General features: G+C 38.8%; 1 protein-coding gene across 2 annotated transcripts in view; it reads left to right on the top strand.

Annotated features, from left to right (window-relative positions):
- Positions 1-3,899, top strand: part of draxina (dorsal inhibitory axon guidance protein a) — a 34,639-nt gene extending 30,740 nt beyond the window's left edge. For both annotated transcript variants that reach the window (XM_059329940.1, XM_059329941.1), the window contains exons 6-7: positions 847-936; positions 3,108-3,899. In XM_059329940.1, coding sequence (XP_059185923.1) covers positions 847-936; positions 3,108-3,220 — 203 coding nt within the window. In that variant the 3' untranslated portion in view covers positions 3,221-3,899. The remainder of the gene's footprint in view (positions 1-846; positions 937-3,107) is intronic.
- The last annotated feature ends 11,018 nt before the right edge of the window (positions 3,900-14,917 follow it).

The following is a 14,917-nucleotide window of genomic DNA, read 5'->3' as shown; positions in this document are numbered from 1 at the left end:
TGTCACAGTTTTATATAAACCAAATACAATATAAGCAACAATCCATAGCTGTATTCTTGAGGCTGTTGACAAAAACTATTGAGAAAAACACAAAAACTACAATATTTTTCTAACTGCTGCAGATTATGTTGTTTTCATGTCAGACCTCATTGCTCATCGTGAAAAGCTGATTGAGAAAATACGCTTTAAAAATAAGGACTGTGCGTGCTATGGTGGCTGGGTTTAGGGATTCTTTTTTCTTCTCTGAAGTGTGTGTGTTTTTGCTTGCACTTGTGGTACCAGACGGACCCAGTGAGGCATGGACCACATCCTACTTCTCCCTTAACCCAAAAGCAATAGCTCTTAGAGGACGAAGCCTATACAGAATAAAACTGATTCTATGAGTATTGCTGCAGCCTTCTAAGATCTGGGCCTCACTGGCTCCATAATTGCCGAAGAAAAAGCTATTTGGGGAGCCGATTGATATGTTCCATATTGTTGCACCTCTTCACTAACGTGTCTGTGTGGCATCCTCTGCTTTCTGGGCAGCATCTGTGGTACAGATACAAACACTATTTTTCAGACTTTTTTTCTCAAAAATCTGTTACTTTTTTCTTGCAAATTTACCACTTTTAATCTGGTAAAACTGCAACATTTTTCTCGTAAATTTGCCACTTTTTTCTCGAAATATTTCCCCCCTCCCCAGGGTCCATCATTTTTTAAATTTTTTCATACTTAATTAATGGCCCTAATACGCCACCGTAGCAACATCATCATTTTTGTAGAGCTTTTTTCTCATTTCAGTGAGTCTTTTTCATTGTGTGCGTGTTTGGTTGTTGACTGTCTCATGTGTTTGTTCTGTTTAAGGTTCCTGCTGTGACTTGAGACAACATGAGTGTAAACCTCACAACAGAGGCCTCAACAACAAATGCTACGATGACTGCATGTGTGAGGAAGGTGAGTCAGCAGAACGAGGTTAAACTGTCTTCATTGTGACTCAGCAGAGAAAAAGGTCTGAACCCAGAGGAGGACAGATGAAAGTTCACGATTTAAAAGTCAAGAGCAGGCAGTAAGATGGAGCACAACAGACAGTCAAACAGAGATTGAGGCCCCGTTTACACGAGGACGCTTGCGGGTAAAAACGACAAAATATTGTATCAGAAGTGCCTTTCATTTAGACGGTGACGGCGTTTTTGGGGCTTAAAAACAAAAATCTGAAACCACCCTCCAAAGTGGAAAAGTTAAATACGCTCCGCCGTAGTGTGTCCGTCTATACTGCCAAGACACAAAACTCTGCTCAGATCTACTCACGTCATGTATGTGTTTACGTCACATACATGCTCCAGTACAGGAAAATAAACATGGGACAATAAACTTGGGATTATTTCCATGCGTCAGACCTTCAAGCTGCTCTGGCAGCTCTAATAAACTTACAGGAGTCTTTCCACCAAATGTACAGGATATGTAGAGATAGTATTACTGAACAGAGAAGGATCTGTAATTACCTCTATCACATTTTGGATGCACCAATTGGTCGGAGGCGAGCCAGATGGCTTTGGACGAGACCTGGGAGATCTAGTGGATGGTGGAGAACTTTGTGGAAGGAGTAGCTGATGAAAATTCGTGGTGTGAAAACATCCGCATGCCCAAAGATGCTCTTATGTCTTTAATTGATGCTGCCTGGCATGCATTCAATCAAATTCCACACGCTTTTGCGTCACCGTATGCACGCAGATTTCCTCCCGAAAACGCTTGTCTAAATGCGGAATAAAAAGTGAAGACGTGACGCCACTTTTGCATCTTCTGTTCAGACCGTCATCACGTAAATGTAGCCTGAGTGTGAATGGGCTGTTTATATCCTGCAGGGCTAATGAGTGAGAGTGGGAGCAGGTGACTCAACACTAATGAGCCCTCAGACACTTAATTGACCTCACCTGGTAAGTGCCTGAGTCCAGGAGGCTGCAAGGACTCAAAAAGGCACAAACAGGAATTTTGAAAGCACTTTGCAGTGACATATTACGCCAAGACCAAGACAATTTATTATAGGAAACTTTATTTGTCGCTTTTTACCTTCTTCAAGACCAAAGCACTTAAAGGACCCACTGCCCGGTTTAAACGTCTCCCAGGCTCTTGCCAGAGCGGACGAATCAAATATACAAAATAATGTACAAAATTTTGTCCAAAAAGCATCATAAAGCAAAATTTAAAAAAATGGTTGATGAATAAACTGAGTAACATAGCTTATATTCTCCTGATTATGTGGGTTTTTGATATATTATCTTAAATATTTAACAGGGACCAGTGGTGGAAGAATTACAGGGATAAAAGTAGAAAAAAGTAGAACTAGTGCAGTGGCTGTTTTAGTGTAGTGGAAGATGCAACATGAGAATTGAATAAAGCTAAATCTCCGCTTAGCATGCTAATCACAAATAACAGAATTTACACATTACATGCAGACCACTACAACGTCTGCAACTCCATAAAATGCTTACTTTTCATAAGGTACGCACACTATCCAGCACATACACATTGAACATTGATATTCGCTGGAAATTATTTGAATATAATTGGAAAATCGAACCTTGTAGCACACTTTAAAACTCCTAAAGATAGGTAGGCTAAATAGACTTACAGATGAGATGAGTCAGGGTGTAAATCCAGAGTGAATTGTGTTACTGACCAGGTGTAGGCCTATCACACAATGGGGCGGAGCTCCCCTAAAAGGCGTCCGATCAGTAACAGTGCAATGTCGCAACACGTCCTACGTAAATGATATTTTGAAAAATGAATCCAAAAATCTTCAAAATCGAGCATGCACACCTTTGTGCCATGTCCTTTTAAATAAACAAGGATACAAAGAAACGAATGGCGGTGGCCACATTTCAGTAGACGGTGAAATTCTTAAATATAGCTCGTTTTTCGCTGCCTGTACACACGACCTGTTATTCACTAAACAACAATAACACTGAGATGCAACAGGTGTTATGTATGATGTGCACAACATGTGATTTTATCTTCAATTTCAACAAAAAAATCAGCAAAAAATTGCTGCTGTACATAAAAATGTATGCAATTTTATCAGATTTTTTCACCTTGTAACATCCACACTTGTCTGTTTAATCGTACAGGGTTTCGTTGTTACGCTAAATTCCACCGGAAGCGGCGTGTGACCAGGAGGAGGGGGCGCTGCGTGGTGCCAGAGTCAGTCAGCAGTGACCAGGGAGGCTTCATCACGATCTGAGGAGGAGGAGGAGGAGGAGGAGGAGGAGGAGGAGGAAGAATGTCCCCATGACCGCTCTGACAGACATCACATGACGGCGCTAACATGCCGCTAAGTGCTGAAAGGTGGCGGCTTGCTGGTTTTTCCATTCGATCCCACAATGTAAACGTCTAAATGTCGACATCTGGTCAGTTTATCCAGCAAATCTCCATCTTTAAGCACTTTTTTTATTCAGTTAAAGCCCACACATTGGTTTTTAATTCAGTTTTATACACTCCAGAAGCACATGTACATGTTTAAAGAGGACAACCTTTTTTATTTCTTCAAAATTGGTATAAAAGATTCACTTGGTGGGTAAAACTTGTAAACATTTCATTCTTTCTGTGTTAATATTCACCCCGGTTACAGTGGCTGTTGGTTTGGTTTCAATTTTGAGCAAAAGAAGATTTTATAAGTTCAAGAAAGTAATTTTTTTAATTGTCTCTCTCAGTTTTTCCTGCAGCTGATTGTCTCTGTTCTGCTGATCTGAGTAAAAAAAAATGTTTACAAATCTTTTTTAGTGTTGCATTACTGTGCTCGGGGCCCAAACGGGTGACTTTTACTTGTTCAGGATCGTTTGAGTTGAGTAAAGTAAGCTGTCACTCACAGAAATTATGCAAAAAATGACTTTGAAACAGTCTGTTGGAGATCTCTGCTACGTTTTGTTTCTAAAAATGATTAGTAAATGCTTTTTGATCCCAGTCGTCTGCCCTGTATTGTAAATAAGAACGTATGTGAATTGCCAACAGCTTTTTGTTAAACTGACTCCACGTCTCTTCAAATGTACTTTAACGGTAGAACGATAAACAAAGATGCTTGTCTGACCCTCCTCTTACATGTCTTAATATATGTTTTATTTATACTGTACTTAAACACATGTTTGTCCAGATAATGTGTTTGTCTTTTTTTGTTGTTTCCATGATTAAACACTTACTAAGATAAACACTTTGTGGTGTAAACTTGCTTATATTTGCAACAGTGACCTTCACATTTTTATCAGGCATTATTATTTATTTTTAAAAGCAAGACCTTAAATAAGCAAGTTTAACAGATGTTATGCATACAGGTATATGTGTGTACATCAGTGGCACATAGTAAGTAAGTTAAAAGTTGCATTAAATGGAAATAAACGACAATGACCGTACAATTTTATTAAAAGATAATTCTGAGGATCTCAGTTTTGTTCTCTTTGGTGACACCTGTGGTGATAAGTAGTAACTGCAGGTGTAATTTGTACTTTAGAAGAGCAGATCGAGTTCAGGTGCTCAATGTGTAATAATAAGTTATAGATGCAAATAATTATGAGGAAGGTTGTATTTTTAACAACTAAAACAAAGACAAAAACCTTGGATCCATGACAGTCATAACTGAACTTTAAAATATAATGACCTTGTCTTTAGGACAACAGTGTCAAAATAACAACAAAAAAGTAAACAAAAGCAAGGAAAACATTTTTACTGTGTAGCCTACTTACCTACTTGTTAACCTACAAGTCAATAAATCAGGTTTGACAAAACGCTCCACTTCTGAAACGCTCTGATGAAGTGTTGGTATGAAGCCGTGCAGAGGGAACGACACCAGGTCGCAGCCTGAATGCAGCACAGCAGTGCCAAGAGTAATCTGGGAGTTACTGTGTGCAGCTTGTGAGTTTTTTTTACGGATTGTTGCCACAAAAACCCAGTCCATAATATGATAAATGCAATGCTTTTATGAAAAGGCCATTTGATCAATCACCTCATTTAGTGATAGATAGTGACTTAAGGATCTGAAGCCCAACGAGCTGTTTCAGGGCGTTTTTAGCTTTTTTCACATTTTACTAACTGTGGCCTTGTACGTCACTGCAATATCTAAATATATATCAAATATACAGCCATGGAAAAAAATATTAGACCACCCTTGTTTTCTTCAATTTCTTGTTAATTTTAATGCCTGGCATAACTGAAGGTATATTTGTTTGCTATTTTTGTTATCATTTTATTTGTCCAAACAAATGTACCTTTAGTTGTACCAGGCATTAAAATTAACAAGAAATTGAAGAAAACAATGGTCTAATAATTTTGTCCATGACTGTATATAAGTCCTGCACAATTATGGCTTGAAGTGGGAACAACTCAGAAATACCTTTTGTGCAGGATAACACACAATTGTTTACAATTATATAAACCATTAAAAAAGAAAACATGTAACTTGAATTTCTATGATGAATAATTTTTTAACAAATTAATAAAATGGAATTTATATATACAACACTTAAAGTGCACACAAGTGTCATGGATATTGGAGAAAAAAATTGGGTCTCCACATGCTAAACATATTGGACTCTTTGCATTTTACAACCTCTCCTGTCCTCTCCTCTCAGCTCTGTGTAAACAGCCTCTCCTGTCCTCTTCTCTCAGCTCTGTGTAAACAGCCTCTCCTGTCCTCTTCTCTCAGCTCTGTGTAAACAGCTTCTTCTGTCCTCTCCTCTTTGCTCTGTGTAAACAGCCTCTCCTGTCCTCTCCTCTCTGCTCTGTGTTAACAGATTTTCAGCGAATATTTGTCACGTGACCCTTGGTCTCAGCAGAATCAATCATGTCTTCGCAGTGTCTCTGAGGAGCAGAATTTAATGTTTTTAACACAATGTAGTTATTTTAAATTTTTGGCAACGTTTTAATGAAGACATGTAGAATAACGTTTTTACAGAAATATTACAATTTCAAGCTTCTGTTTGGTTACTTTTCCTAACAGAAACTTTCATATTCTATGATCCATAAAAGGACTGTAGGAAGGTTGGAAAAAATTGATGATGAAGCCTGTTTTTACAGGGGTTTTTTTTTACTGTAAACTGTGTAGTTTGGTGGACTATTTTAATAAAAATATTTTACTTTTTACTTTTGTGTCTGCAGCTAAAGGAGCAACAGGATGCTCTGAACAAGTGTGAGACATTAAATGTGAGAAAGAGAGAAACTCTTCGAGACGCTTCAGAAGAATGAAAATCAGGTCTGATTTTGTCACATATTCCAAACAAAATCTTTTTCTTGAAAATGAGGATTTTTCCAAGGTCGGTAATGAGGCGCTATCCATCTCCCTGTGATAGAGATGAACGTGCAATCTTTGAAGCTCATTATCTCCAAACTGAAATGTGTCAAAACCTTTTAACGCGAAGCTTACAACACATTAGAGCAAGTGCAAGCAATAACACTCAGAGTGTCTCTGATCCGAACACACAGGCTCTCTGAGAATCTATCAATATTTGATTAGACGGAGAAAGTAACTCGTTTTTCTTTCCTAACCACCAGCTCGCTCGGACTGTGATTGTGCCATTCTGATTTACGGCTACAGAATAAAAGCAGTAGTGATGTATTTTTAATAGTTACCTCTGACAGAGAGCTCTGGTGGAGTGCCCTGTGTGAACCTGGCCAGCAGCCAGCTAAGTGATAGATTACTGGGAGCAGAGTCCCAGCAGAGCTGTAGCTCCTCATCACCCGCTCCACAAAGCCACTTCTACCTTTCTTAAGGATTTCTCCAAGTAATTAATTACCAAAGTTGCTATCTTGGCCCAACTTTTTTTCCCAGATCACAAAACTCTCAAAAGGACACCGGTACAACTGTTTATACATAAAAGGACACAAAGGAAACTCTCTGCAGCTGCACGGATCATCTGAAGAGCAGAGCTAAAAATTTATGGAAATCTGAACAAATGAAGAGTTAAACAGTGGTGGAAGAAACATTCAGATCCTTTACTGAAGTAGAAGTACTATTACCACACTGTGAAATTACTCCACTACAAGTAAAAGATTCAGATTAAGATTAAGATTTCCTTTATTAGTCCCACAGCGGGGAAATTACCAGAGTTACAGCAGCAAAGTGGATAGCAAAATAACAATAGTGAACAAATAGTATAAATTAGAAAAAAAATGTATTAGCAAATAAACAAGTAAAAATATATTGTTAAAAAGTATTGACAATTTACAATTCAAACAAGTAAAAATATGAAAATTATTAACAATTTAAAAACCAAAAAAATAAATGAATAAAAAGATTTAAAAAAATAAATGAAAAAAAAATGTAGGGACATTGAATGCAGTAAAAGTCCTGCATTCAAAACTTACTGAAGTAAAAGTACAAAAGTATCAGCATCAAAATGTACTTAAAGTATCAAAAGGAAACATACTCGGTATGCAGAATGGACCCACTCAGATTGTTTTATGTTTTCAAAATTTTATATTTAATTATTTGTATTGATGCAATTTGTAAGCAACATTTTAATTTCATAAAGGTAGGGCTAATTTTAACTGCTTAATATACTGTTTTAAGTTTTAATTAAAAAAGAAAAAGTCTAATCATGTTAAATTGATCATGTTTTTTATGGTAAATCTCAACCTGAAAAGTAACCTTTCATAGTGCGGTCCTGCAAATGTCCCGCTATATTGCCGTGAGCCATCTTTTATCTTTGGTTGATGCGGCCCGCTTGCTCTCTTATAGCCTGGATGTTTGTCACACAAATAATACGTGGTTAGACATCACGCACAATGTCTGTCAGGCCTGGACATGAAGGAGGACTCAGATGCAGAGCGAAGATCCGTGTGGACTTTATTAATCCCTCTTAACCACAGGACACGGTGATTAAATAAATGGCTATGAAAATTATCCTATGAGTCTAATAAGAACAAAAAACCACTCCAAAAGGGAGGGACAAAACAGCTGACACAAAAGGAAAATAAACCAACAGAATATCACTCCAATGGGAGGAAGAAAAATGCTAAGGCTAAAGGTACAAAACAAAAGGCACTCCTAAAAAACGGAGGCTAAGACTAAATGCTACACGATAACAAAAAAATCACTCCAAGGGAGGCTGCAACACACTATGGCACTAGGTACACACTAAGAAAACTATGAACACAAAATCACTCGCCTGGAGGAAAAGAATACAACACTTCACGATGAATCACAGACAAAACTTGGACTGTGGTAACTGGCTTGGGTGATCGACAGGAACGAAACACTCTGGCACAAGACAAAGGGAGACGCAGACTATAAGACACATGAGGGCAATGGGGAACAGGTGGACACAATCAGGAATCAGGGAAGACAATCAGACTAGTGACACCAGGGGAAGGGCAAGTGATCTGAAACGAGAGGAGAGTTAATTTTCAAAATAAAACAGGAAGTCACAAGACAAAATAAAACCCCGAACAAGACAAACCTCACCGCGGTGTGACAATGTCAAATATTCCACATTGCCAGGATGGCCCGTTCATAGTGGTCCCTCTTCCAACAGTCCCACCAATTTTCTGCCTCTGTGGCTTTCTCGAGCCTCCTCAAAAACTAATGAAATAATGAAAACTAGAATTGGAAAACATTGTCATTGACTGAAATAACAAAAACTAACTAAAATTAAAGTAAATGTCCTTTGTTTTTGTCTTTTTCAACTTTTTCCATACAGGAAGCACTAGTAAATCTGTTTCATGAGACCGGGATGATAAATGACTGTGTGAGTCGATCACCTTCAAAAAGTTCAGCTCTTCACTCGAACCAAGATTCAAAATACCCGGAGCTGCAAGAGGGGCTGAGATGGATAAGATACAGGAATTAAAGGCAACATTTAATGTGACCTTTTTGAATCTCGCACCCAACAAATACCCCATCAACAAAAAACTAAAACTAATAAAAACTAAACTAAAATGAAGCATTTTAAAAATAAATAAAAACTAGCAAAGTCACTATAAAAACGAATTAAAACTAACTGAATCATAACAAAATTAAAACTAAAACTAATGAAAAATCCAAAACTATTATAACCTTGGTATCGGCTTCCCACTTCTGGCACATTCATGAAACGGCACTATGAAAGGGCCTTAAACCTCTGAATTCCAGGAGATTTTGGTTAAAATTTGTCAACTTTCTATGCATTCATTTCTGTCTCAGTTAAGCATCTTTCAGTCTGTCCTTACATCACATGCATGGCTCCTTTTTCTCCACACAAACTTGACTATCAGTCAGATTTTTCACTTGATTTAAATTAACAAAGTATAAAGCTGCCAGGAACCGAAAATACAAACAAAAGACACAGGTATCTATGGAAATGTACCTCTTTTTGTTTTCTTTTTTTTTTTTTTTACCATTTATACACAAAAACAGCAGAAAAAATAATAAATAATAAAACTACAAACAGTGTATTTGTATGTAAATCAAAAATAGTAATATAAGTATATAAGTATAAGTATATAATAGTAATAGTTTTCATTGTAGAAAGAAAATTCACATTGTAAAAATGGTCTAGAAACAGAAATGGCACACTGTGAAATCTCCTATGGTGCACTTTCAACTGGCTTTCTCAACTTGTCTACATATCATATATAAACTAGAAAACTTCTAAAGAAATTTTGATTGTGTGCTTGCCTCTGGACCGTGACTCTCGTGGCTTATCAAAAGGGGCAGGGATTAAACAGAGACTTTCTGCTGAGTGCACTGACACCTCATACAAGTCTCTAGGACAAACGGTTCACTAGTTGGTAAAAGGGGGCGTGGCTAATCAAAAGGGGCGGGGTTATCAATCACCAGTTAAACAGGGACTCTATGCTGAGTAATTTGACACCTCATACAAGTTTCTAGGACAAACAGTTCATTAGTTATGAAAGGGGGCGTGGCTAATCAAAAAGGGCGGGAATTATTATGTAGAACTGGTAAATTATGAACCATCATCATGCATGACAAGTTTGAGGCAGATTGGACAATGTATGGTCAAGTTATAAGGTCTCATGTTTTATGAAAAAATGCCATGTCCGTTGAGTTAGAGTTAACTGTTTTCAGTTAAAATGTCTGTGTTGGAGGAGGGGAGAGGGGGGGACTTTGGTAGCTAAGCAACCAGGTGGCCAGGTGGAGTCGACCAATCAGAGCAGAGCAATCAACTGAAATTAACTGACAGTTCTGTCACACTGAGCAGCCAGAGGTGGACAAACTGAAAATTCTGGCCTCGAACAGAAAGCATTTTCGGCAAAACCATAATACCTATCATTGATCCGACTTCACTTTGAGCGTCCTGAGTTCTTCCTGAACATCTACATATGTTTTTTTTTAAGAAAAATGAAAAAATAGCTTTGTTAGAGCGATTTTAAAAAACTGTTAAATTTTTTTTTTGAGAAATCTTCCTTCATTTTTAATATGGGAGCCGATGCGGCAGTTGGTGCATTTTGTTTGAGCATCTGTGCGTCCTGCGCCCAAACTATAACTCTGACAGCTTTACCAGAGGATTGTGAGTGAGAGGACAAATTTTCCTACGTTTCTATGTATAAATTATTTCTGTAGAGTGAAATTTGCGGCCTGGAGCGCAGTTTTCAAATTTATTTTTTGACAATTCGTTCTCTCCCTCTACACTCTGTTTGATGACATCACCGCTCTAGACTCTCCATAGGGTTACATTGGGGGGATTTTTTGACGTGTTTTTGCCCAATAATTTGAAAACCGTTTGTCGAAACCCTTATAAAAGTCATAGCACACTTGTCATGGGCGAGCCGGTCGGTTTGATACCTTTTTTGTGTATGTGCGGCCAAAACTCTGGGAGGAGTAGTCGACCGAAAAATGACACGGAAGAAACGGAAGATTAAAAATAAAACTAGAAAATTCCTAAAGAAATTTTGATTGTGTGCTTGCCTCTGGACTGTGACTCTCGTGGCTCATCAAAAGGGGCGGGGATTAAACAGGGACTTTCTGCTGAGTGCACTCACACCTCATACAAGTCTCTAGGACAAACGGTTCACTAGTTAGTAAAATGGGCGTGGCTTATCAAAAGGGGCGGGATTATCAATCACCAGTTAAACAGGGACTCTATGCTGAGTAATCTGACATCTTATACAAGTTTCTAGGACAAACGGTTCAATAGTTAGTAAAAGGGGGCGTGGCTAATAAAAAGGGCGGGAATTTATGAACTATTGTTATGTAGAACTGAAAAGTGATGAACCATCATCATGCATGACAAGTTTGAGGCAGATTGGACAATGTATGGTCAAGTTATAAGGTCTCGTGTTTTATGAAGAAAGCCATGTCTGTTTACTTAGAGTAAACTGACAGTTATCAGTTAGAATGTCTGTGTTGGAGGAGGGGGGGGCTTTGGTAGCTAAGCAACCACGTGGCCAGGTGGAGTCGACCAATCAGAGCAGAGCAATCAACTGAAATTAACTGACGATGGAGACAGTTCCATCAAAGTGAGCAGACAGAGGTCGACAAACTTGAAATTTCTGGCCTCGAACAGAAAGCATTTTTGGCAAAACCATAATACCTATCATTGATCCGACTTTACTTTGAGCGTCCTGAGTTCTTCCTGAACATCTCCATATGTTTTTTTTTAAGAAAAATGAAAAAAATAGCTTTGTTAGAGCGATTTTAAAAAACTGTTCAATTTTTTTTTTGAGAAATCTTCCTTCATTTTTAATATGGGAGCCGATGCGGCAGTTGGTGCATTTTGTTTGAGCATCTGTGCGTCCTGCGCCCAAACTATAACTCTGACAGCTTTACCAGAGGATTGTGAGTGAGAGGACAAATTTTCCTACGTTTCTATGTATAAATTATTTCTGTAGAGTGAAATTTGCGGCCTGGAGCGCAGTTTTCAAATTTATTTTTTGACAATTCTTTCTCTCCCTCTACACTCTGTTTGATGACTTCCCCACTCTAGACTCTCCATAGGGTTACATTGGGGGGATTTTTTGACGTGTTTTTGCCCAATAATTTGAAAACAGTATGTCGAAACCCTTAGAAAAGTCATAGCACACTTGTCATGGGCGAGCCGGTCGATCTGATACCTTTTTTGTGTATGTGCGGCCAAAACTCTGGGAGGAGTAGTCGACCGAAAAATGACACGGAAGAAACGGAAGATTAAAAACTAGAAAATTCCTAAAGAAATTTTGATTGTGTGCTTGCCTCTGGACCATCATTCTCGTGGCTCAAATCAACAGTCAAACAGTGACTCTGTCCTGAGTTCACAGATACCTCATACAAGTCTGTAGGACAAACGGTTCACAAGTTAGTAAAAGGGGGCGTGGTCACTCAAAGGGGGCGTGGCTTGAATCCGCAGTTAAACAGGGACTCTGTCCTGAGTTCACAGACACCTCATACAAGTCTCTAGGACAAACGGTTCATTAGTTATGAAAGGGGGCGTGGCTAATCAAAAGGGGCGGGGTTATCAATCACCAGTTAAACAGGGACTTCATGCCGAGTAATCTGCCACCTTATACAAGTTTCTAGGACAAACGGTTCATTAGTTATGAAAGGGGGCGTGGCTAATCAAAAAGGGCGGGAATTTATGAAACATTGTTATGTATAAGTGGTCAGTGATGAACCATCATCATGCTTGGCAAGTTTGAGGCAGATTGGACAATGTATGGTCAAGTTATAAGGTCTCGTGTTTTATGAAGAAAGCCATGTCTGTTTACTTAGAGTAAACTGACAGTTATCAGTTAGAATGTCTGTGTTGGAGGAGGGGGGGGGGGGGGGGCTTTGGTAGCTAAGCAACCACGTGGCCAGGTGGAGTCGACCAATCAGAGCAGAGCAATCAACTGAAATTAACTGACGATGGAGACAGTTCCATCAAAGTGAGCAGACAGAGGTGGACAAACTTGAAATTCTGGCCTTGAACAGAAAGCATTTTCGGCAAAACCATAATACCTATCATTGATCCGACTTTACTTTGAGCGTCCTGAGTTCTTCCTGAAGATCTCCATATGTTTTTTTTTAAGAAAAATGAAAAAATAGCTTTGTTAGAGCGATTTAAAAAAACTGTTAATTTTTTTTTTTGAGAAATCTTCCTTCATTTTTAATATGGGAGCCGATGCGGCAGTTGGTGCATTTTGTTTGAGCATCTGTGCGTCCTGCGCCCAAACTATAACTCTGACAGCTTTACCAGAGGATTGTGAGTGAGAGGACAAATTTTCCTACGTTTCTATGTATAAATTATTTCTGTAGAGTGAAATTTGCGGCCTGGAGCGCAGTTTTCAAATTTATTTTTTGACAATTCTTTCTCTCCCTCTACACTCTGTTTGATGACTTCCCCACTCTAGACTCTCCATAGGGTTACATTGGGGGCATTTTTTGACGTGTTTTTGCCCAATAATTTGAAAACCGTTTGTCGAAACCCTTATAAAAGTCATAGCACACTTGTCATGGGCGAGCCCGTCGGTTTGATACCTTTTTTGTGTATGTGCGGCCAAAACTCTGGGAGGAGTAGTCGACCGAAAAAATGACGGAAGAAACGGAAGAATAATAAAAAGACATAAGCCCGGTGAATAGTAGTTAGTGTGCTTTTGCAAGCAAGCACACAAAATAACTAGAAAATTCCTAAAGAAATTTTGATTGTGTGCTTGCCTCTGGACCGTGACTCTCGTGGCTTATCAAAAGGGGCAGGGATTAAACAGGGACTTTCTGCTGAGTACACTCACACCTCATACAAGTCTCTAGGACAAACGGTTCACTAGTTAGTAAAATGGGCGTGGCTTATCAAAAGGGGCGGGGTTATCAATCACCAGTTAAACAGGGACTCTATGCTGAGTAATCGGACATCTTATACAAGTTTCTAGGACAAACGGTTCATTAGTTAGTAAAAGGGGGCGTGGCTAATAAAAAGGGCGGGAATTTATGAATTATTGTTATGTAGAACTGAAAAGTGATGAACCATCATCATGCATGACAAGTTTGAGGCAGATTGGACAATGTATGGTCAAGTTATAAGGTCTCGTGTTTTATGAAGAAAGCCATGTCTGTTTACTTAGAGTAAACTGACAGTTATCAGTTAGAATGTCTGTGTTGGAGGAGGGGGGGGCTTTGGTAGCTAAGCAACCACGTGGCCAGGTGGAGTCGACCAATCAGAGCAGAGCAATCAACTGAAATTAACTGACGATGGAGACAAGTGAGCAGACAGAGGTCGACAAACTTGAAATTCTGGCCTCGAACAGAAAGCATTTTCGGCAAAACCATAATACCTATCATTGATCCGACTTCACTTTGAGCGTCCTGAGTTCTTCCTGAACATCTCCATATGTTTTTTTTTAAGAAAAATGAAAAAATAGCTTTGTTAGAGCGATTTTAAAAAACTGTTAAATTTTTTTTTTGAGAAATCTTCCTTCATTTTTAATATGGGAGCCGATGCGGCAGTTGGTGCATTTTGTTTGAGCATCTGTGCGTCCTGCGCCCAAACTATAACTCTGACAGCTTTACCAGAGGATTGTGAGTGAGAGGACAAATTTTCCTACGTTTCTATGTATAAATTATTTCTGTAGAGTGAAATTTGCGGCCTGGAGCGCAGTTTTCAAATTTATTTTTTGACAATTCTTTCTCTCCCTCTACACTCTGTTTGATGACTTCCCCACTCTAGACTCTCCATAGGGTTACATTGGGGGGATTTTTTGACGTGTTTTTGCCCGATAATTTGAAAACCGTTTGTCGAAACCCTTATAAAAGTCATAGCACACTTGTCATGGGCGAGCCGGTCGGTTTGATACCTTTTTTGTGTATGTGTGGCCAAAACTCTGGGAGGAGTAGTCGACCGAAAAATGACACGGAAGAAACGGAAGAATAAAAATAAATATAACTAGAAAATTCCTAAAGAAATTTTGATTGTGTGCATGCCTCTGGACCGTGACTCTCGTGGCTTATCAAAAGGGGCACGGATTAAACAGGGACTTTCTGCTGAGTGCACTGACACCTCATACA

This window comes from Centropristis striata, chromosome 3, assembly GCF_030273125.1.
Source record: "Centropristis striata isolate RG_2023a ecotype Rhode Island chromosome 3, C.striata_1.0, whole genome shotgun sequence".
Taxonomy (NCBI): Eukaryota; Metazoa; Chordata; class Actinopteri; order Perciformes; family Serranidae; genus Centropristis; species Centropristis striata.
Note: the sequence above shows the minus strand (reverse complement) of the source record. Positions and strands in the feature narration are given on the sequence as shown.